General features: G+C 42.6%; 1 protein-coding gene across 10 annotated transcripts in view; it reads left to right on the top strand.

The window, feature by feature from the left end:
- The first annotated feature begins 907 nt into the window (after positions 1-907).
- LOC147028286 (protein LMBR1L-like) overlaps positions 908-23,576 on the top strand; it is a 205,856-nt gene continuing 183,187 nt past the window's right edge. For 2 of the 10 annotated variants that reach the window (XM_085878556.1, XM_085878553.1), the window contains exons 1-8: positions 957-1,063; positions 1,693-1,743; positions 2,216-2,297; positions 2,404-2,437; positions 4,446-4,585; positions 5,266-5,369; positions 9,583-9,697; positions 18,592-18,660. In XM_085878556.1, coding sequence (XP_085734682.1) covers positions 974-1,063; positions 1,693-1,743; positions 2,216-2,297; positions 2,404-2,437; positions 4,446-4,585; positions 5,266-5,369; positions 9,583-9,697; positions 18,592-18,660 — 685 coding nt within the window. In that variant the 5' untranslated portion in view covers positions 957-973. Of the gene's footprint in view, positions 1,064-1,692; positions 1,744-1,893; positions 2,123-2,212; positions 2,298-2,403; positions 2,438-4,445; positions 4,586-5,265; positions 5,370-9,582; positions 9,698-18,591; positions 18,661-23,576 lie in introns of those variants that run through there. The other 8 variants (XM_085878561.1, XM_085878558.1, XM_085878559.1 and 5 more) reach the window with 6 other exon arrangements.

Genomic DNA, 23,576 nt, shown 5'->3' with positions numbered 1-23,576 from the left:
TGTAGTTTTGGTATTTTTCGTTATTTATTTATTTTTTCTTCTCCTCAGGGGAGGGGGCATGGGCTTGGTTAAAAACACACATCAACCACTCAACCCCCCTTGACAAGACTCACCAACAGCACTCCATACACAATCACCCATCAATGATCAAGCTACCTAAAAGTCTTTTCAACATCCCCATACCCCCTCTATCTCCATTACTTCCAGGTACCTAACTAATTCTAATTTAAACTTATCTACTGTTTCTGCTGCCACTACCTTTCCAGGGAAACCATTCCATGCATTAACTACTCTCTGAGTGAAAGTCCTCTGCCTTAATACCGTCTTCACTCTCCTCTTCTTTCTCTCAGGCTGTGGCCCCTGGTCCTATTACTGTCTACTCTGTTGAATAATTCATCGACACTGTGTCTATACCTTAAATCATTATCTTAAACATCTCCATCATATCTCCTCGTACTGAAGCCGCCTCCTTTCTCGTGTATAAACCTCGTCTTTAGGTCTCTCACAATCCACATCATCAATTAGTATGTGAAGCATATATTTGTTGTGTTTGCACATTGGTTGCCCCCGACGACCCGAGCCGTTGCTTGCAGTGTGGAAGCACGTTTGGGCTCCACCGTCTGGTTCAATCACCTCAGAACGATGAGATGAGGGACAGGTCGAGCCGTGCTTGGATTGTGTTCAGTGTAACTCCGCAGCAAGCAGTGTAGTTCGTAACAGCGCTGTGCCAAATGTTGACTCCAAACGTGTCCGGACCGGGTTATACTATCACGGATGTTCGGACGATTAAAGCTTAGCTTGTACTAAGCTAATAATTTCTATTCGCCCGAAGTAGCCGCCAACCGTGATTGAACTGACCGACCAACCAATGAACTTGTTACCTCTCTGGTGTGGAGTGGGCGTGGCCCCTCGGAGTTACCAGAGCCCGAGGGGTTTGGTTTCGCGGAGTTTGCCCCGTTGGTCGTGCCGTGTCATGCCGTGTTATGCCGTGTTATGCCGTGTTATGGAAGAAGACGAGGATATGAGAGAAAAGCTTTTTTACAGTTACGTCCGAGACTGCGTGGTGAGTTTTGAGCGGACATTCCGTCATATGACATGTTGGTAATTGCTGTTCACTTTTTGATTGATTCAAAAAAAAAAAACTTAATAATCATAATAACTTTGCACCTTTTTACATTTTATTGTTTAAGTTTATCAAACTGTGTAGTGTGACGTTCGTGGGGTCATAACAGTAGTTGCACTGCTTCAAATATCCATTCAGTTTGTGGTTAAATCCACCACGTGTGAAATATCCATTCAGTTTGTGGTTGAATCCACCACGTGTGAAATATCCATTCAGTTTGTGGTTGAATCCACCGCATGTGAAATATCCATTCAGCGTGTGGTTGAATCCACCACTTGTGAAATATGCATTCAGTTTGTGGTTGAATCCACCGCATGTGAAATATCCATTCAGTTTGTGGTTGAATCCACTACGTGTGAAATATCCATTCATTGTGTGGTTGAATCCACCGCATGTGAAATATCCATTCAGTTTGTGGTTGAATCCACTGCGTGTGAAATATCCATTCAGCGTGTGGTTGAATTCACCGCAATGTGAAATATCTATTTGAGTGTGGTTATGTAAATGCAACCACGGATTATTGGTTTATTTTCCATGTACTGTATGTTTTTATGATATCATCCAAACAGATTTGTGGAGTTGTCACGTTTGAACAGCTCGAGTTCGCAAAACTCACAATATGTCATGGTTGTATTCTGAATTATTTCTGTTTTTATTTTGATTTATTGTTATGTTTTGCAATGTCAAAATTATGAACAATATTGCTTAAGCAAAAGTAAACCAAACCCCCCAAAATACAAGTTTCTCTGGATGCTGCGTCACCTCGGTTGTATTTGCCTGTTGTCGATGACTGGTACAATAACACCGCGTGAATGAAAGGTTGTAAAAGATGTTGGCACAGGGAACAAACGGCCTGCTGAAGCTCCACGTAGCCTCAGGACACTGACAGTTTGCGCAACCTATGGCATCTCACTCAGTACCGGCGAGAGAACGTCTTAACATTTCCACCAATCGGCGTGGGAGGCCCTCTTTGCACTTTCGCAAAATAAGGCATTTGTGGTAATTCCAAGCAATGAAAGCAAGTTTGTTTTGGATCTTTGTTTGTTTGTTTTTTTTGGATTCCAGCTGACTCCCATCTTCTTCTTCCAGATAAGCTTCTTGCTTTTCACGTATCTTTACATCGTCTCGGACTTTGTCATCAGGCAGTTTCGAAGAAAGCCTGACATCGTATTTGGTAATTTTCACACCTGCCTATTCATTTATTTGGCATTCTTCACTGGCACAGATTATCTTGGTACCTTGTACAGCCCATAAAACTAACTACTTGCCTTATGTTTCAGGTGACGACGAAGACGAAACTGTTGACAGAATTGCGTGAGAGATTTTGATTGTTACCTTTGAAACCTGCCTTGAGATGTCCTTTAAAACCCAAATGATTTGTTGAATGCTTCTCCTGAAACGTTTTTTTATTATTATTGTTTTGATTATCCCATCTCAAATGAATTGTTTGATATTTTACTTTTTACTTATTTATTCCGTAACTTTAGGTTATCTGTTTTAAACTCCAATGTTCCGAATCTCTTGTTTGAACTTGTTCGATCAACCCTTGTTATAAATTTTAAACATTTTCTCGAAATGCACCAAATGAGTTAAGGAATTGGTAAATTTTGATTTTTTAACATACATTATTGTCCTCGTTTGTTTGTTTTTGGATGTACTCCCAGACCTGCTCCAGCATACTGCAACATACCTCCAATCTTGTGTATCATTTATGAGACAGATTATATGGTACATGCTTGGGGAAGTGGGAGGGGGGACAAATACACTTCCCTCACAAGTAAACAAAAATGTGCTTTATTCCATTAAATGCATCTCTTCCACAGAATGACATGACTCCAACCTTGTCCCATTATAGACCTTTTGTGATTGAGTCTTCTTAAGAATTTACATTAGGATACGCAAGGAACTCTGATGACGGAGGAGGCCACTTGACCCATCAAGCCTGTGTTAAATGAACACATTCATTCAATCCAACGATTCATGGACTTGAATTAATTGGAGGGAGGAGGGCTAGTGAGGATGAGAGCACTGTGATGGGCACAAACATCACTAAAGTGCTTATTTATATTACTTTAAATTATAAAATTAAATAATAATTTGGTGGAGGGAGAGGCGAGGTATGGGAGAACACTGTTGTAGTGAGGATGGAACAAACACACACAGCAGATTCACCTTTTGACGAGACATCTCAATCACAACACAGATATCCAATGACTGATCCACACCTGCCAATATCCGTCTATCTCCAATGTGTCTAGCTACCAATCCACTGTCTGCTGTTACTACCTTTCTGGAGAAACTATTGCATGCACTAAATGCTCTCTAAGTAAAAAAATTACATGGAATGTCATCGAACGATTGCGTAAAATGTCCATTTTGTTGGTGACTGAGACTTGGATCTTCGTATCATTGACAGTGACATGAGAACTGTGGGGAGAGAGAAGTGTAGAAATTATGTTTATTGCTTAAAAAAAAAACAATGAATGGTAGTCAAGGGGAGGGGGGTGGAGGTTAAATTGAGGAATATGAGACTCTAACTCTATACAACTCCAGAGTTTCCTCACTATGCTCATTACCTCCACCACCGAAGGTGAAGGGGGTTATGTTTTCACCCCTTTCTGTCTGTTTGTTTGTGTACAGGATATCTCAAAAAGTTGTGGATGAATCTGGATTAAATTTTTTGGACAGGTTGGGTGTGTGACAACAACAAACTGTTTCGATTTTGGTGTAGATACAGATCCGGATCCAACTACTTGAATTTTTTAAGTGATTCTTCACCATTGAGAGATAGGGCCAAAAACGATATATAGCACGATATCTCAAAAAGGTGTGGACGGATTTGGACGAAACTTGGTGGACAAGTTGGGTGTGTAACAAGGAAGAATTGTTTCAATTTTGGTGGCGATCCGAATCTGGATCCGACTACTATAATTTTTACAGTGATTCTTCACAATTGAGAGATAGCCAAAAACGATATCCAAAGCATGATATTTCAAAAATCTATTGGACCCGATATGTTCTCGTGGATCAGGCGTTGCATGGCGGAGGTATGCACTCTACCAAGTATCAGGCATTGCGTGGCGGAGGTATACGCTCCACCGAGTATCAGGCGTTGCGTGGTGGAGGTATGCGCTCCACCGAGTGCCCTTCTAGTTTCCTTTTGCTTTGCCAGCTGTTGTTAATGGAAATGTTAAATAAAACTTTCAGGTAAATACAAGTTTGAGCCTGCTGGTCTGGCATGCTCTGACAAAGTGTACTGAAAGAATGACCTCCCCCCCCCATTTACCCCTCCCACCCCCACCTCATCCCAAATCACCAACAGACTCTGGCTCTGCACTTTTACACTGGCTGTCTCTTTGGCTGCTGTTCTGTTGCTGCCTTTCTCTATTGCAAGCAATGAAGTTCTACTGTACTTTCCCTGTAGTTACTACATGCAGTGGCTCAACGGCTCACTCATTCACGGTATGGTCCCTGTCTAATCAAATGTTATGGTTTTTTTAATCCATTTACTCAACCCTGATATCCCTATGATTTCACACAGGTCTCTTGAGTGTTGAAAAGGGCCTATATATAAAATTACACATCCTGTGCAGGAAGGAGGTGCACTGATGAATGTAAGAAAATGGAAAGAAGGTTGAGGGGATGGAAAAATAAAGTATGGCAGGAACAGTCAGGTGACATCTCTGGTGCTTTTGAGTATTTGACATGAACATTATCTGAAAGGTCTTTCAATCCTGACAAAGTTTTGTAGTTCAGCTTTCTCAGCTTCCTTTCTTGGGTTTTAGCCTGTTGCTGGAGCAAGGTTCCCTGTCATGGAATGCTGAGTTAGGCTGTAAATCCTTCCCTAGCCTGTAGCACTTTGACTATCCAGCAACAGTTGTCTTGAGTGTCATATTCTGTAGCTGTAAATAACCTTTGCCAAAGCACATTTGGAAGGGATTTTGGTACTGGGGTCTTTGGGGAAGCCTTGTTAGTTTGATAATGACTGGCATTCTTGTATTGTTTAGCCAATTCCTGCCAGGACAGGTTGGAAAACCTTCACTTGGTGGATTTGATTTGAAGTTGTTGGCAGAAACTTACCTTGTTATTGGAGATCTGAACAGTACAAACTTGCCTTGTGCTATTTTTTTTGTCTCCCACAGGTCTCTGGAATGTCGTCTTTCTTTCTTCAAACATTTCTCTTGTTCTGCTCATGCCCTTCGCTTATTTGTTCATCGAGTCGGAGGGATTTTCTGGATCACGCAAGGTGAGTTGCTTGCTTGTACCATGGTGCCACCTTCTAGTGCTGATTCAGGTTTGAAACAGAAGGGGAGGGTGTGGTGTGGAATGCTCGAGCTCAATTTTAGCACAGATGATTGATATGCAAATTTTTTTTTCTCAACTGATTTTAGTCGGGCAAAGTAGCGCTTTCGTGCTTCTTTTTATTCATTTTTTTTATTTCATCCTTTTTTTTTTTGGATTCCCTGGAGGTCACAGAAAAGGTAATCTATTAATTTATCATCATACTGCCATGAAGGTGGATGTTTTTTTTTGGATTGCTCAAGACCAACAGTTCCAGAGGTTGAATGGTCAGCCTGTGACTCAAAATTACCTTGATCACTGGTCCAATTGGGCTGATATTTGCATGTTTGTGTTTGGGAATGGGGCGAGACCCAATAGAACCTTGCTTGCCAGATTGCAGCACAATCGGCCCCACCTGCTCCCATGGGCCTTGGCCCCTGGGGCAACTCCTCAGGTGGCAGTCCATCTGTCCCCGAGGCCCTCTGCAGGTAGAGTGTTGATCACTCGTCTATAGTACTGTGCAGGACTTCACCAACAGTACTATTTTTTATTGGTTTGTGTGTTTTACATTTGCTTTAATTATCAAGAATGCTTCGCAAAGTTCAGGGCACGTCTTTCTTTCTTGTTTGTTTTTTTTCTTCCAGCTATGAAAGGCCCCAATTAATCCCATTTCCTTATGGGAGAAGTTTGCCCAATTATTCAGGCATTACTTCATATTTTATTGCTGAATTGCTACAAATTTAATTGGGATTGCTGATCTCTTTTTTTTCAATTAGCAAATTGTATACACTAGTTTTTGACTTTTTTTGTGTAAAAAAAAAAAAAAAAAAAAGATGATTTTTTTTCAATGTGAAGACAATCCAGACATTTTGCAACCTTCTGACCATTTGCTTGAGCTGGTTATATAATTTTGAAGGCTTAAAAAGAGCTTGTTGTAATATTATCTCAAAATAGCACAATTCCATTTCTTGGAAAGTGTCTCAATGAAGAAGTGGGTAATAGGATCGATTAGGTTAAATCGGTTTAATGTTAGGTGGCCCAGTGTAATTATTGGTTCAGTTGCTTTTCACCTGCACTACTTTTGTGCAGTCAACCCTCGCCGTCCACGTGTTCACTGTCTGCGTGTTCACCGTCCGCGATTTTATGTATCTGCGCTTACCTTTTAGACACCCTTTCTCCATTTACGCTGATACTCCCGCATATCCGTGGAAAAATGATCTCCCACCTCAAACTCCTAACGTGTTAATAAGTTTTTTTCACACTTTCAATGCTTGGACAACAATATTTTCCTTCATTTAACATTACATGTTTAATCATAATTGTACCGTATCGCCGGAAAATATAACAATTTGAAAATTTACATTTTGCGTCTTCCAGCATCTGCCGAACCACAGCATCATTGTCTTCTGGCTGCTTGGCGGTTGGTGAGGTGCGGTATTTTATTGTGATAAAACTTTGTATCCTGTTTATTTAATCATGGGTCCAAAACGTCCATTAAGTGGTGCATCTGCTGAAGAGCAGAATACAAAAGTGAAGAAAGTGATGACGGTGGAAAAAGTGAAAATATTAGATCGACTTGAGAGTGGTGCATGTGTTACTGTGTTTGCGAAAGATTACAACGTCAATGAGTCCACTATTCGTTACATTCGTCAATGTAACGATAAAATTAGGGCTACATCAACATAATATATCTCCACATAGGCAAGAGCACCACATAATAGATGTGAGGGATTTGTGGGTCGCTCCTGGGAGATTGATCGGCTACCTCCATGCCATGGCTATGTTCAAGCAGAACGGATCGAAGCTACCTACCAACAGTACTTCAAGCAGTATAATCTTCAAATTGATGTTAAATATTCCTTATTTTATCTTATTTCACTCAATTTTTCAATTAAATGTCTTAAAAAATATATATTTATGATTTTTGGATTTATTTTGGGATGCTGGAACATTTTGTTGTGGGCCGGGTTTCGGCGGCGATAAACGACCACTCGGGAGAGCAGTTGAGTCGTCTCCCACTGAACACCCGGAATTTGAGTCGTGACTCTCGGACAACTCCGAAAGTTCACGGGTCACTTAGAGGACCGTGGTCGCCAATATTTCGACAGCGTGAGGTAGGGTCCACTTGTCTAATTCCAATTTACCCAAGTACTCACGCCGTCCAACTACCGGGGAAACCACACCCTCGGCCGACTTTGTCCGAATCGAGTCGCTATCAGTATCACCAACTCGGATCCGGTGTAACCGAGCGGAGGTTACCAAAGCCGCGCCAGACCAAATGAACAATTCACGGCACGAATGGCCTTACTATTTCTCAATACGCACCATGCTAGGCCAATGAGAGAAAGCACAGAAAACAAGCTGGTACATTTAACAGGGGTTTATTTATAACAATAATCGGGGAGTGGAGACAGAGCAGAGTTATCACAAATAAGAAAATGTAATTTACAAGGAAAGGAAAACACTTATACAATTCTACTTTCACAGAATGGCGCCACACACACACACACACACACACACACACACACACACACACACACACACACACACACACACACACACACACACACACACACACACACACACACACACGAAACTGGACCCTATGGGTCTTTATTCGGTAGAGCCGGGCCGGGGTACCTTCCCGCCTCGTGCGGTCACACCGACTCCAGATCACCACAGTGGGACTCGAACCCAAGTCCCCGGCAGCTCGGCCACCACCACCACGAGAATCCACCGCAAAGGGCCACAGACGACGACCGAGACCAAGTCAATTGCCACAATCACTGCTCTTCGGTCACCACCACCATGGTGAGCCACCACAAAGGACCGCAGACCGCTCGAACCACGACCGCCGACCAAGCCAATTGCCACAATCACTGCTCTACTCTCTTGAGGTGGGAGCGGTTTCTTTCCTCACCACTCGCCTCCTGATTGGACGGTCCCATCGTGCGATCCGCTGGCCGTCCCTCATTGGACAGGCCCACGGTAGGCGGGGCAACTCCCATCTTTCTGGGGCAGAGTCGGATCTGAGGTGATGGAGGCTCCGCCCACGCCTTCAGCCAAAAACACGTGGGCAATGGCGACCGGGTTGAGTGAGTGTGGTGTCGTTGGTGTTGGTGTATAAAAACCTAACTAAAAATAACTCGTAGCGCACACACGAAATTCCCATGAGACAGAAGGAGGGATTCTACCTATAAACACATACTTATCGAAATAACTGAACTACGGAGACTCTGGCTGTTTGTGTGCATAAGGTTTCCAAATCCGTAACAATATCTCATTGACTTGCATGTTAAAAGCTGTTCGCCGTTCGTGATTTCGCCATTCGCGGAAGTTTAGAGGAACGTAACCCCAGCGGACGGCAAGGGTTTACTGTATACTGTTTATCCATCCATCCATTGGGACCATACTCTGTGCAGAGCGTTGGTGCTGCCAAAGCAGTCTCCTTGGCTATTGGACACAATCCTGGACAGGTCACCACTCTGACACAGGATACCAGCAAGCTGGTACTTATTTTGCCGACCTCGGAAGGATGACAGGCAGAGTCGACCCCATCTGGTATTAATTCAACAGCTGAGTGGGATTTGAAGTCGGGATCCTCGGATCCCAAGCCCACCACCCAGTGCTGGATTAACCATGAGGCAGACAAGGCATGTGCCTTCGGGCCAGCCAAAAATTCGGGCCAAAAATTATTTTCACATTAAATATTTGTCTTTTTTTGTATTAAATATTGTGTTTTTGAATCAGTTCATCTTTTGTCTGGGGTCCATTTCCATGAGCCCGAGATCTAATTAAAAATTTTCAGGCCATTCTTTAAAATTTCAAAATGTGCCTTAGGGCCAGCCGAGGCTTAATCCGGCACTGCCACCACCCCAACCATTAAGCCAACACCAGGCATATACTATTTAGCTCTGAATTTTAACTTTCTTACTTCTTGTATATTGTATATTGTATATTGTTATGTATTTTATTTTGTTAAAATGATCAATTGTAAAGCTTAACTTAATCCGGACTTTGGCCGCACTGGAAGTTGAATTGTCAAAAACAAAAAGGATCCAGTCATGTTTAGTTGCAGTCTCCAGCCCTGCATTCTTGGGTAGAGCACGTTGTGGAGTGGCATAGCGTTGCTTGGATATAATTCACCTCTGCCTCCAACATGTTCCCTCTGAATGCAGGGAATTGTGGGAAGGCTGCAAGAGACTGCAGTGGTGCTTGGCTTGCTTGGTCTACTGCTTCTTGGTATATTCTTTGTTGCCTTTGCACTTGTAAACATCGCTACACCTTTTCATGGTAAGTCACTTCTTTGTTTTTTTCATTAAACATACAAAGCAATACCTGACACCTTCAACTGACAAATAATGAACAGCCTTGTAAATATATTGACCCCCTCATTACTCCATTACATGCTTTCCATGTCTACAGTTTATATCTATGTAATGGAGCAGTGGTCAGCATATTGCATGTTTTTCATTGACTGTACAACTTGAGATACAAATAATATACCTTTATCCCATAAATTTAGCGAGATATGTACCTTGGCATAATCATATGATACTTGCCAATACAGTTATACAGCAGTGAAGTGGTTAATTATTTTGCAAAGTGATGGTGGTTTACTCAGGTTAAATTTATCATTTGCTATTTGCAATTGATGTTCACCCAATGGACGCAAAGCAAAATGCAAGGTGAAGCAATTGACTCATGTGTGTCCGTCTGATTAGTTTATGATCGAGGAACAACTTATTTAAATTGAATGTTATATTTTGAACACAAATCGGAAGAAAAGTTGGCTGTTTTACCATACTTTGGCTCTGAATTTGTTGCCATCGCACATGTGCAGATAGGAATGAGTTAATATTTTATATCTGTCTGCCTGGCAGTCAAACAAAATTGAAAATCATCCAAATAGGAAACTTGGTTTTTAAGGACGTTATGAAGGACAACAACAGTCACAAAGACCTAATGTAACGTGTTTGATAGGGTGATGTAGCAGACACTGGGTAAAATGGCAGTAAAACCCATAATTTATTTATTTATGTAACTTTAAACCTTGATTGAAATTGAACGAGCAGAGCCTACCCGTCACTTCATTGACGGACCAATAAATCATCGTCTTTGCCAAAACATTTGGGTGAGAAGGACAAGGAAGGGAAGACAAATTTACCCATGCATAGAGTGCTGTAACCCCTCACCCTAACCCCAACCCCCGCTCCCCATCCACATCCTCACGTCCCACTCCCCCCACTCCCCTTTGCCCCCCATTTGTCCTGATGTCTCTTACCTTTAGAAATGTCTCACACATGATGACAGGCTTTGACAGACCCCTCCATCTTTTTGGGGGAGGGGGAGAGAAAGGAAGGGAATCAAATTTACCCGTGCGAAGAGTGATTTAACCTCTGTGTTGCCCAGGTGAAAAAGGAAATTGTAATACCCTCTGCTACCACTACCATGTGGTGCGACACGGTACTCATTTACATGGAAAATTTATGCCCCCCTCGTGTCCCCAGCACCCACGCGTGAGGCCACGACCACATGGCCTATGTTAACCCCCACACAAAGTTGTATTTGCACCCTGAGTTTGGAGTTTGGAACTTAAAAGATGTGGCCGAGCATAAGGAAGAGAGACAGAGAAAAAAGAGGTCCAAGTGGTCTTAAGCTTCAAATGGTCAAGGGTCAAATCTGTCTGAAAGTTGTAAGGGATCTGAATGGCGTTAAGGTCTGAGGGATCAAAAGAGACTTGAGCGGTGTAAAGGTCTAGGGGTTCTCAGGGTCACAAGGGGATAAAATGTCTAAAGGTATCCAAGTGTTAAAACTGTCTTAAAGGTAAGAGACGTCTTCAGGGTCTTACTGGTGAAAGGGGTCTTAAAGGGTCTAATGGATCTTGTGGATCTTTTGGGTCCTTGGGGACTTTTTGGGTCCACGGGGTCTTTAGGGGTCTTAAAGGGGTTTCAAAGGTTGAAGGGGTCTCAGCAGTCTGAAGGGTTGAAAAGCACATTCCAATAGTATGTAATTAATAGACGTAAGTGTGTGAAGTCAGGGTGCAATTGACGTTTAAACGGTACGTAATTAATAGACATGTAGTCACACGGCTTCATGGACAGACTGACCAGTGACCATGTTTTTCGTTTTTCCTCCAAAACTTAAAAAATTTCATCTGTCTGTAACTTAAAAACATGTAGAGTTTGTAACTTAAAAGATGTGGCCATGCATTAGGAATGGAGGGAGAGTGAGAGAAAAATGCCGTATATATGTATATGTATATACACTGCGCCACTGCGCCACTGCGCCAACACCAGGCATGTGTATATATATATATATATATATATATATATATATATATATATATATATATATATATATATATATATATATATATATATATATATATATATATATATATATATATATATATATATATATATATATATATATATATATATATATATATATATATATATATATATATATATATATATATATACACAGGGGTTTCCTTATTTCTTGGAGTAGGAGGCCACCATTAGAAAGTAGCAGGTTACCATCACCGCGAGCAAAGAGAGCGCAGCTGTATGGCAGGGGTCCAGGGCCCACTTAGGGCCCTGGAAGCCAGAAGATCCTAGATGGCTGGAGATGCATTCTCGCATGATTTCTGACATGAAATAGTTCTCATATTATCATGCTGTTGGGGTAGAAAACTCCACAAAAGCAAGTGGTTAGGCCTGTACTGGATGTAGTTGCATTAACATAATGACTGACTGACTGGTTGACTGAAATTCAGCTATACTGTATAGTTAGTTCAAGCAGCTTTTAAACAGGGTTCATTAATTTAAGGCCATGGTTTAGGGCACAGCAAGGTGTCTGGAAGATGGAGTATCGAAGCACTTTTAAAGAGACATTTTAGCAACATTTGGGCCATACCTTAGTTCTTAATAGGGAGATGACACTGCACATGGTGGAGTACAGTGACCAATCCGAAGTAAGTGTGACATAATAATAGTGTAGATGAACTAGCATTCATTAAGGAAACCGTATTCCATTTCTCGGATGTCAAAACGGGGATGTCGAGATTTCGTGGTGACAAAAAAAAAAAAAAATTTAAATCGAAAAATTGGCTCTGAAGTAAGTAGGCGGCGACCTTTGACATTTTTTCTCTGAGTAGACGGCTGCGGGTTGCCGGTTACCGGCTTCTAAGGAAACCCCTGATATATATATATATATATATATATATATATATATATATATATATATATATATATATATATATATATATATATATATATATATACTAAAACACGATAACACAAATCTCCTTCATAATACTTATACAGTAATCCCCCGTTTATCGCGGGGGTTGCGTTCCAACCCCCGCCCCCCCCCCCCGCGATAAGTGAAAATCCGCGAAGTAGCGACCATATGTTTATTTTATTATTTATATATATATATATATTTTTTTTTTTTTTTTAAAGCTTTATGACCCTCCCCACACTCTTTTTAAAGGCCCTGTCACACCTTGACGTTTTAGCCAGCGTATGGCAAGGTCTCAAAATGTATGTAAAATGCTGGCGTACGCTGAACTATTGATGTTTTTTTTAGGTTTTGGGCGTATAATAACGTGTTGGACGTATGCATAACGTATTAGTAATGTACACAGAACGTTTCGATAAAATATAGATAACTTATACCAACGAATGCTTAGCGTGTTGTCGGCGTTCACAACCTATGCCCAACAATAGTCTAACTTATGCATAGCGCGCGGCAGCGTATCGCCGACGATCACGTGGCGTAGGCTATTCATAGGCTGCAGCTCGACGATTCAAATCATAACCGCACTAGACATCGAAGTGTGAAGCTGCTGTCACACCTTTTTTTTTTTTTTTTTTTTTTTGTATACCTTGGTCGAGGCTCGTATGAGAGCTAACACACAACTCACAGCAAGGAGGCATGAGACAAGAGGGGCGGGAGTGGAAGGGACAAAACAGTGGGGAACAGACACATTAGGTGAACTGTGGAAGGGAGAGGGATGGGGATGGGTGATGTAAGCAGATTTCCAAGCAGATGGCAGATGACCTTGGGCAAATGAGAGGGTGAATAGAACAGAGAGAGGGTGAGCAAGAGCAGAAGAGCAGTCTTTGAGGACACGTAGGCTGATGCCGTCTGGACCGGTTGCAGAATCTGACTCGAGGTTTGAAAGCAAGCTCTCCACCTTGTCAGGAGAAAAGGATACAGAGTCCAGGGACAGTTGGGTGTGACTGGGTAAAGTGGGTAGAGATAGTGATGGGTTTAGGACACAAGATTTAGCTGCAAACACCGAGTTTAGACGTTCAGCTTTATCACGTGTGGAATCAGCAGTGCGGCCATTTGAGGTAAGGGAGGGGATGGAGGGGGAACATACACCAGAAACAGATTTGATTAAACGCCACCAGGATTTTGAGGAGGGAGAGAGGTTTGAGAGTTCAGACTTGAGATGAGAAAGATGTTGTTTTCTGGCTCTCCTGAGGGTAGATACACACTTGTTCCGAGCTTTGTGGAAAGAACTGAGATTGCCCTCAGTTGAGTTTGCTTTCCATGAGGCAAAGGCAAGTTGTTTCAGGACAACTGCCTCGCCACAAGCTTCAGTAAACCAAGGGCGGGAGGAAGGGTAAGACAACTGAACACGAGAGGGGATAAATCTGTGCATGAGGGAGAGCAAGGTTCTTTGAAAGAATTCCCAGGATGAGTTGATGTTTGAGAAAGTAGTGATAGGAGACCAGTCTGTAAGTTTGATGGCTGCTCGGAGACCCTGCCAGTCGGCTTGAGTGAAATGCCAGACTCGACGGCGGTGAGGTGGTTCTCTGATAACAGCCACAGAGATGTCCACTTTGACAAGGACGTGGTCAGAAGAACCAATTGGAGCGAAGGAAGAGCAGCAGATATTGTCAGGGAAATTTGTCAAAATCAGATCCAGAAGAGATGGAGTACCATTGGTTGAGATCCGGGTCAGGAAGTTGACCGATTGAGTCAGTCCCAATGAGTCGCAGAAAGCTTTTGCTGAGGTGCCATGGCAGGTGAGAGAGGTACCCACACCTAGCCAACTGGCGTGATGACAATTGAAGTCACCACATAAGAGGAAGAGAGAGTTTGGATGAGAAGATAGAAGATGGTCCATGTTTTCGGATAGTGAGGTGTAGATGGAGTCATCACTGTTCGGTGGACGGTACAGTACACACATAAACATGAGGTGGGAGTGGAGGGGAAGCCAAAGCCAGAGGTATTCCTGGGGGTGTGGGGGAGTGAGAGCAGTGCATGGAGAGTGAGGAATAGAGTCTTTGATGAAGAGAGCAACACCTCCACCAGGACGAGGCTCAGGTCTGTCATACCGTAAGAGGGAGTAACCAGGGAGAGATACTTGGGAGTCAGACACGTCTTGGGAGAGGAAAGTTTCTGTTAGGCAGATAATGTCTGGTTTGTCAGTGGCAACCTGTATGGAAAGATCTGAAAGGTTTGAGTGAAGGCCCCAGATATTTGAGGTCCACACTTTTAATGAAGAGGTAGGGGAGGAGGCTTTGGGTGCAGGAGGTGGAGGGGGAGGGGAGGATAGGACAAGGGACGAGGGGGAGGTAAGGAGGGTTGCTGAAAGAGTGTGGGGTATTGCAGAATAGCGAGGGGAGGGGGCCGAATGAGGAGGAGAAAAGGCTCTGTGGTGCTGGGGGAGAGGGGGGACAAGAGACAAGGAAGAAGGCAGTTGAGGATTTGAGGAGGTGGACTGAAGAGATGGAGGTGAGAGGGCAGTGGAGGGAGGCAGGTTGGTGGATGAGAGGGGGGCAACTTAGAGAAGGAAGAGTGAGGGGGATGAAAGGTGGGAGAAAGGTGAGGGGGGAATTTTTGAGAGAGGTGAAAGGGAGGCTTGGAGGGAGAAGAGTGGGATGGTTGCTTTGAGAGTGAAAGTGAGGGGTGAGGGAGGTGAGTTGGCACTGAAGTTGGAAAAAAAGAATGGTTGATGGAAAGCGAGCATCCATGGCAAACTGTGGTTTTTAAAAGTTTTAGGTCAGAGATGCGATTTAACACAATTCTTGATGGATGCAATGAAGGCGAATTCAGAGAATGGAGAGAAGAAGCGCTGTAATAGTTGGATTTTTTAGGCAAGGAATGAAGGAGAGGTCGAAATGAGAGCAGTCTGTTAAAATAGCAGAAGAGTAGTGCATTGTGAAACAGTAAAGAGTACCACATGTGTGAGAGAGGAAGATGAAGCATTATAAGATCGTTTTTGTTGTTAATATTAATGTATGAGAGTTCAACAGATTTGGTCATGGAAGTGTAAAAAAAAAAAATCGAGGAGGAAGTTAAGAGGAAGAAGAAGCAGAATCGGGAGAAGGTGAGCGTGTTGTTGTTGTTGTTGGGTATATATTTTTTTATTTTTTTATTTTTTTTGAGATAAGAAAGAGATTAGTTGGGAGAATGGGGGATGTTTGGAAAGTGGGGAGGATGAAAATTGAAGGTAATGGGGAGGATAGAAATTGAAGGTAATGGGGAGAAAAAACAAACAAACAAAAAAAAAAAAACGATCGAACACCGAGTGGAACCGGTAGGCCTCAAGCCTAGCCCTAGGCCTCAAACACCAGGTAAGAACGTCGACAAAAATACTCACAAAATAGCACGATTTTTGAAACAAAACCGAACTAGGAACACACAGTAAAATGTAGGTGAGTAAATTAAACAGTTAAAACGGGACAAATAACAACCGGAAACTTAACTTTGAGAACGTCAGCAGGGAGCCCCGAAGGAGACCTCTCGCCGCTCCAAAACCGGAACCGGAAGTCTGTTGAAAACAAACGCTGGCTAAAACACCTTGACGTTTTAGCCAGCGTATGCCGACATATGAAAAATTTTCCGAACCAAGCTGGCACACGTCGAATACGTTATGGGTAAGTTTTGTATACATTAATAGCACGCTGGCATACATCGTCATATGCCGAGTACGTCGAAATTTTCAGCATGTTGAAAATTTCTCGACGTATGACACACATTCCGCATACGCTGGCATAAGTTGTAGGCACGCTACGCGATCGTTGACACATGTCGACATACGTTACTTGTACGTTACTCATAAGTCGAAACACGTCAATGTAATGGTTAGCGTCAGTGTTACAGACTCTCTGGTTTTTTTTTTCTTCGGTATGACGGTGATGTTGACACTTCGATTTCTAGTGTGGTTATGATTTAAATCGTTGAGAGGCAGCCTATTAATTATATTATATTATAACCGCACTAGAAATCGCTAACAGAAATTAGCTGTTAGAAATCACTAACAGCTAAACATTACCTCGACATGTTTCGACTTATGAGTAACTTACAAGTAACGTGTGTCGACGTGTGTCACCGATCGCGTAACATGCCTACAACTTATGGCCAGCATTATGCGGAACGTGTGAGTCATACGCTGGCATACGTCGAAAAATTTCAAGCATGGAAAATTTGTCTAACACCTCGGTGTACTACGACATATGCCAGCGTGCTCTTAACGTACACAAACTTACCCATAACGTATTCGACGTGTGCCAGCGTTTAAGCCAAATTTTGCATATGTCAGGCATATGCTGGCTAAATTGTCAGTGTGACAGGACCTTAACCTTTCCCACACTCTTATTAACCTTTCCCATACTCTTATAAACACTTCCTTTTCTCTTAAACAATTTTTACATTCTTAAACGTACGTAATTTAAACAACATATAAAATTCTAATGGGTACTAGCCATTGAAGATACGACAACTTGCGTGATGAAGATGATGATGAATTAGCTGTGCAGTACTGATGACGATGAAGGTGATGATGATGATGAATGTACTGCACAGCCAGAAAGAGCATTGCAGCTCTTCTGAAGGCGCCACTGCATCAGGCGCTTCGTCAGGTGGTGTCGTTTCTTTGCCCTCGTTTGGAATTTCCACAGGGCCAATGCAGACTCCATCCTTACAATGGCCTTATTGCGGGACGTTACCACCCTCTTCACAGTCTTGTTAAAAGACACTGCTGCTGTCGTCCTGATATTCTTTTCATCCTTATTAATGTACCGGACCGAAGATTCATTGATGCCATAATGGCGGCCTACAGCAGCAAAGCTTCTCCCTTGCTTTAACATGTCGAGAAGTTGCACTTTTTCTACGATGGTTAGCATCTTCCTCTGCCACTTAGGTTCAATGCCAGATACCTTAGAAGGTGCAGAACGTTTGGGCGGCATTGTAGGGATTGAAATAAATTGAAAACTTTCACGGATAATTCACACAAACACAACACCGCAGAGTAACTCTACGAGTAGCGATCGCACGTCGATGTGAAATGGACAAGGCGAGATGCTGAATGCCTGCTATGCGCGGGAGATGCAGAGAATGATGCTACGGTCGCTGAGCCAATCAGAACCCAGGATACAGAACACCATGCTCTGGTTGGTCGCCTCCCATCCATCAGCCAATAGCGTGCCGTGTACGATCTCACGTGGGTAAACTAGCGCAAGTGGAAGTGGCTGCATCTGCGTTTTCCATACACATGACTTTGTCTACTCTTCTACTATACACTATATACAGTATTTTATTTCTTGTAATATGTTTTAATTATTATTTTTATTTTTTTATGTTTTTTAATTTTTTAGGCTAGAAAATGCTTATTTTACCATAAAAATAATTAAAATAATAAATATATAAAAATACATTTATACCGCTAAATCCCGTGATATAGCAAAAAATCCGCGATATAAAATTAGATATGTAAGAGTTAAAAATCTGCGAGACTGCGAAAGGTGAACCGCGATATGGCGAGGGATGACTGTATATCGATACATAGCATGAGAGGTTGTGGCATGTGAGTATCGGGGTGAAGAAGACTTTGCCAATATGGCTATAAGTGTATGAGGCCGATTGCCGGTGCGTTTTATGATGATCAATAAAGCCTCCATCTTCTAAACTGCGACTCAATGTCGTCTTATTTCCGTGTCCAAGAGTGGTGTATAAGACTCCTTCTGGAGCGCTAAACTTTTACATATTTTTTTAACCATCTTTAAAATCGTTATTATATTAAAATTGAAGTAAATATTTGAACATTGCATGTGATATAATATTCCATTAATTTGAGTAATACCTATTATTAATAGCTTTACTCGCTGTTACCTGTAAACTAAATAACTTCTGTTCACTTTATTTTCCTTGCTTTTACACAGATTCGTATGATTTCTACTTTCCTTACATCTACTCCTGCATCTCCTTGTTTGGAGTGTTGTTGCTGCTTTGTGAGTAAATTATTTGAATTCCCACACCGCAAACTGGGATAAAGCATTACTTGTGTTTTGCTACTTATATTTCTTAATCGCGGATGTATATGTCGAGGACGGGTGATTGCGTGATATGGAGGGCTATAGAAGAAAAGCAGTAGTAATAACACCAACAACAACATTTATCCCATGATGAACAAATAAATGGAGGAGATGACCACCATGACGAAGGTTGGGCTCAAAGTGAAAGCCACCGGAATGCCACGATGTGATCCGGCATAGTGAACGCTTTGATACGTTTTTTTTTCTCGATTTGGTCAAACCAAACAAATGGAGTTGTAAATAAATTTGGATGCTGTAAGCAGGATTGTAAAACTATTAATTATGTCGACGAAGATTGATTACTTTGTGAAACGGTGAGAGGAAACCAGACAGCCAAAGGGATAAATTTCGCATGAAAATCTATTCTCGCTAAGACATTGTACAGGGTGGCCTTGATGTTACTCTGCCCCTCCCCTGTAAAATTCGTTCTTAAACAGTTTTTTATATGCATGTTTTGTTGCGCAATACTTGCAATAATTAATCGGTCATTGTCACTGAATGTGCTCCAATATATATATATATATATATATATATATATATATATATATATATATATATATATATATATATATATATATATATATATATATATATATATATATATATATATATATATATATATATATATATATATATATGCATATATTGTTGCAGGCCGGGGGTCGCGTGAGAAGACCACAAGGGGGGGAAGCTATCTCGGCTCCCACCAGACTCCCCGGAATTGTAGGCCGTCGCACGCGGATCGTTCCATGACGCAGTGGGTCGCTTAACCGACCGTGGACGCCAATAACTCAACCACGTGACCTAGGGTCCTCCCGTCTATGGGTTGATTGGGTTACCTAATTAATCACATGATTTAATTACCAGGGAACACACCCTCGATACGCCTTGTCCAAACCGGATCACTCCACCGGATCGGATCACTTTTCTGGATCGGATGCAGCCGAGCGACACTGCCAAGGACGTACCGGCTCAAAGGAACAGATCGTTGAGAATAAAGTTCCGGCTAAACGAGGATTCGGACCATGCTGGATCAATGGAAGAAAAGACAAAAACGAGCAGGGAACATTCCTAATAATGATTTATTACAATGGGAGAGGAAGGTATGTGGCACGATCAAGATTTATTGGGGTGTGTTGTCAAAGGTAGGGGAAGAGGTGTGGTGCAGCAAATAAACAAGCAACTTACAAAAGCCGACACAAAGCAGGCTTAACGCGAAAATAATAACAATCTATCTATAATTCCAGCAATCTCTGTGTGTCTGTGTGTCTGTCTGCGACCGCCGTTTCTTGACGACTGCCGGTCCGATCTCATTGAAACTTGCCAGGAATATTGCCGGGGACCCGTGGATGTGCCTTTTCGAGGTTTGATGTCGATCGGTCGAGCGGTTCCCAAGTTACGGCCATTTTACTGCTTTTTCAGTGTTGAAAAGGTGTATACAGTGGGGAGAACAAGTATTTGATACACTGCTGATTTTGCAGGTTTTCCCACTAACAAAGCACGTGGAGGTCTGTAATTTTTATCATAGGTACACTTCAACTGTGAAAGACGGAATCTAAAACAAAAATCCTGAAAATCACATTGTATGATTTTAAAATAATTAATTTGCATTTTATTGCATGAAATAAGTATTTGATCACCTACCAACCAGTAAGAATTTCGGCTCTCACAGACCTGTTAGTTTTGTCTTTAAGAAGCCCTCCCATTCTCCACTCATTACCTGTATTAACTGCATCTGTTTGAACTCGTTATCTGCATAAAAGACAGCTGTCCACACTCAATCAATCAGACTCCAACATCTCCACAATGGGCAAGACCAGAGAGCTGTCCATGGACATCAGGGACAAAATTGTAGACTTGCACAAGGCTGGGATGGGCTACAGGATAATTGGCAAGCAGCTTGGTGAGAAGGCAACAACTGTTGGTGCAATTATTAGAAAATGGAAGAAGTTCAAGATAACAGTCAATCTCCCTCGGTCTGGGGCTCCATGCAAGATCTCACCTCGTGGAGCCTCAATGATCATGAGAAAGGTGAGGGATCAGCCCAGAACAACACGGCAGGACCTGGTCAATGACCTGAAGAGAGCTGGGACCACAGTATCAAAGAAAACCATAAGTAAAACACTATGCTGTCATTGATTAAAATCCTGCAGCGTACGCAAGGTCCCTCTGCTCAAGCCAGCGCATGTCCAGGCCCGTCTGAAGTTTGCCAATGACCATCTGGATGATCCATTGGAGGAATGGGAGAAGGTCATGTGGTCTGATGAGACCAAAATAGAGCTTTTTGGTTTAAACTCCACTCGCCGTGTTTGGAGGAAGAAGAAGGATGAGTACAACCCCAAGACCACTACCCCAACTGTGAAGCATGGAGGTGGAAACATCATTCTTTGGGGATGCTTTTCTGCAAAGGGGACAGGACGACTGCACCGTATTGAGGGGAGGATGGATGGGGCCATGTATCGTGAGATCTTGGCCAACAACCTCCTTCCCTCAACAAGAGCATTGAAGATGGGGCGTGGCTGGGTCTTCCAGCATGACAACGACCCGAAACACACAGCCAGGGCAACTAAGGAGTGGCTCCGTAAGAAGCATCTCAAGGTCCTGGAGTGGCCGAGCCAGTCCCCAGACCTGAAACAAGTAGAAAATCTTTGGAGGGAGCTGAAAGTCTGTGTTGCCCAGCGACAGCCCCGAAACCTGAAGGATCTAGAGAAGATCTGTATGGAGGAGTGGGCCAAAATCCCTGCTGCAGTCTGTGCAAACCTGATTAAGAACTATAGGAAATGTCTGATCTCTGTAATTGCAAACAAAGGTTTCTGTACCAAATATTAAGTTCTGTTTTTCTAGTGTATCAAATACTTATTTCATGCAATAAAATGCAAATTAATTCTTTTAAAATCATACAATGTGATTTTCAGGATTTTTGTTTTAGATTCCGTCTTTCACAGTAGAAGTATAACTATGATAAAAATTAGACCTCTTCGTGCTTTGTAAGTGGGAAAACCTGCAAAATCAGTGGTGTATCAAATACTTGTTCTCCCCACTGTATATGGCAGCTGAAGGTGTCGTTCCACCTTCTCACCTTATCATGCCAATTTTTTTCCCAAATTATTAATAACCGGACGACCGCCGGTCCGATCGGATTGAAACTTGCCAGGAATATTGCCGGGGACCCGCGGATGTGCCTTTTCGAGGTTTGATATCGATCAGACGAGCAGTTCCCAAGTTATGGCTGTTATGACTCTCCACCCGGCCGAGTAAGATGACAGAGTCAGATGAGGATCCTCGAATTACACGTTTTATTTCCGAAGACCACACGCATGCGGAATGTGACTCAGTGACCCTTCAGTCAGGCTCCCCCGAATCACATTGAGAATATGCTTCAAAACCATCATATATATATATATATATATATATAATCACACAAAAGCAAAACTGGGTGTTGACTAAAGGTGTGTGCTAAGGGATAAAGAAATAAAGAAATAAATGTGGCAGTGGGCTTCTTTCCCCCCTCCCTAGGGGCCCTAGGGGAAGTTGAACCGGTCAATTCTCAGATATGCAACCCACCAGTTTCCAAGCCGCCTACACAACTCTCAGATATGCAAGTCTTGCAAACTAACAACTTTCCAAGCTTCCTACACTCCTTCACTAGCACCTGCTGATAACAAAGGCAAAACTCTAGTGATCACTAAGAATAGGAATGTGTGGGCAGCATACACTGAAGGAACAGTTCCACAGTTCTCTCCAAGGTCGCACTAAGGGCACACTACCACAGAACAACAGGAAGGGTGATAAGGGCTTAGTTTCCAAGAAACAGTTGGGCGCTGTCCAAAAACAGTGGGTGCTATGGAACATTGGTAGCATGGAACATTTAAAGCAACATTTTAAAGCAAGGTTTGAATAATACACAATTACAAGCAAGGTTTGAATCTCGTCGGCTGATTAACACACAACTAATGGTTCAAAATATGACCACCTAGCATATCATCATAACAGTTTCCCTCCTTGGTCATATTTTGACCATACCCAGCCACACCTGATACTCACCAACCGAGTGGACCCCTATTTGGTTCCTGTAGCAGCTACCCCTAGGTCCCCGCGCCTGCCAAACGGGATTTACGAATGCCGTGGATAGCCATCAACATTCTCCAAATGAGAAGTCCCCAACTGCCGGTGGTTCAGGTTAGCTTCCGTTACCATTGTCTTCCCCCTTTTTGTGCCCACCTACTGCCACATGCCTCCCGTTTAAGCTGCAGTATACGAATTCTATGCTAAGTCCACACCATATTAACATGCAATACTGTTTTATGTTAGCAGCAGTTGTAATACTATTGTATAAACAATTCTACATAAGCAAGTAGCAAAAGTAGCACTCAAGGCACGGGTGTAAGCTCGTCCAGCGCAGGAGTCACATCTTGCACTGCAAGGCAAAACAACACGCACTCTCTCCTGGGTTAGTTATCTGCTTCAACAAAGAGGAATGGTTGTAGACCTTGGCCTAGGTCCACGTGTATGACGTCTAAGTGGGGTTCCCCCTGAAGGCCCTGGTCGTCCCCCTCCCTATTACTGGCCGAGTCGTCCTCAACAGAGAGTTCGCTGTTAATTATTATAATGGCCTGGGTGAGGGGTGACGCTGCGCAGCATTTCTTCAAACAAATGGTAATGAGAAGTTTGATTAGAAACACCCCATAATTACCACTACAATGATTAAAAGTACTGACCCTATTAGACGCAACAACCAACCTCCCCAGCCATGGAAGATCGACTTCCACCATGCATAACCTTCCTCACGTTCCACTCGATTGCTTGTGAGAACTTCCACCACCTTTTTAATT

Source organism: Eptatretus burgeri, chromosome 4 (assembly GCF_056783735.1).
Source record: "Eptatretus burgeri isolate ZD-2024b chromosome 4, Ebu_testis_v1, whole genome shotgun sequence".
Lineage (NCBI taxonomy): Eukaryota > Metazoa > Chordata > Myxini > Myxiniformes > Myxinidae > Eptatretus > Eptatretus burgeri.
This window is presented reverse-complemented; position numbering and strand designations above follow the sequence as displayed.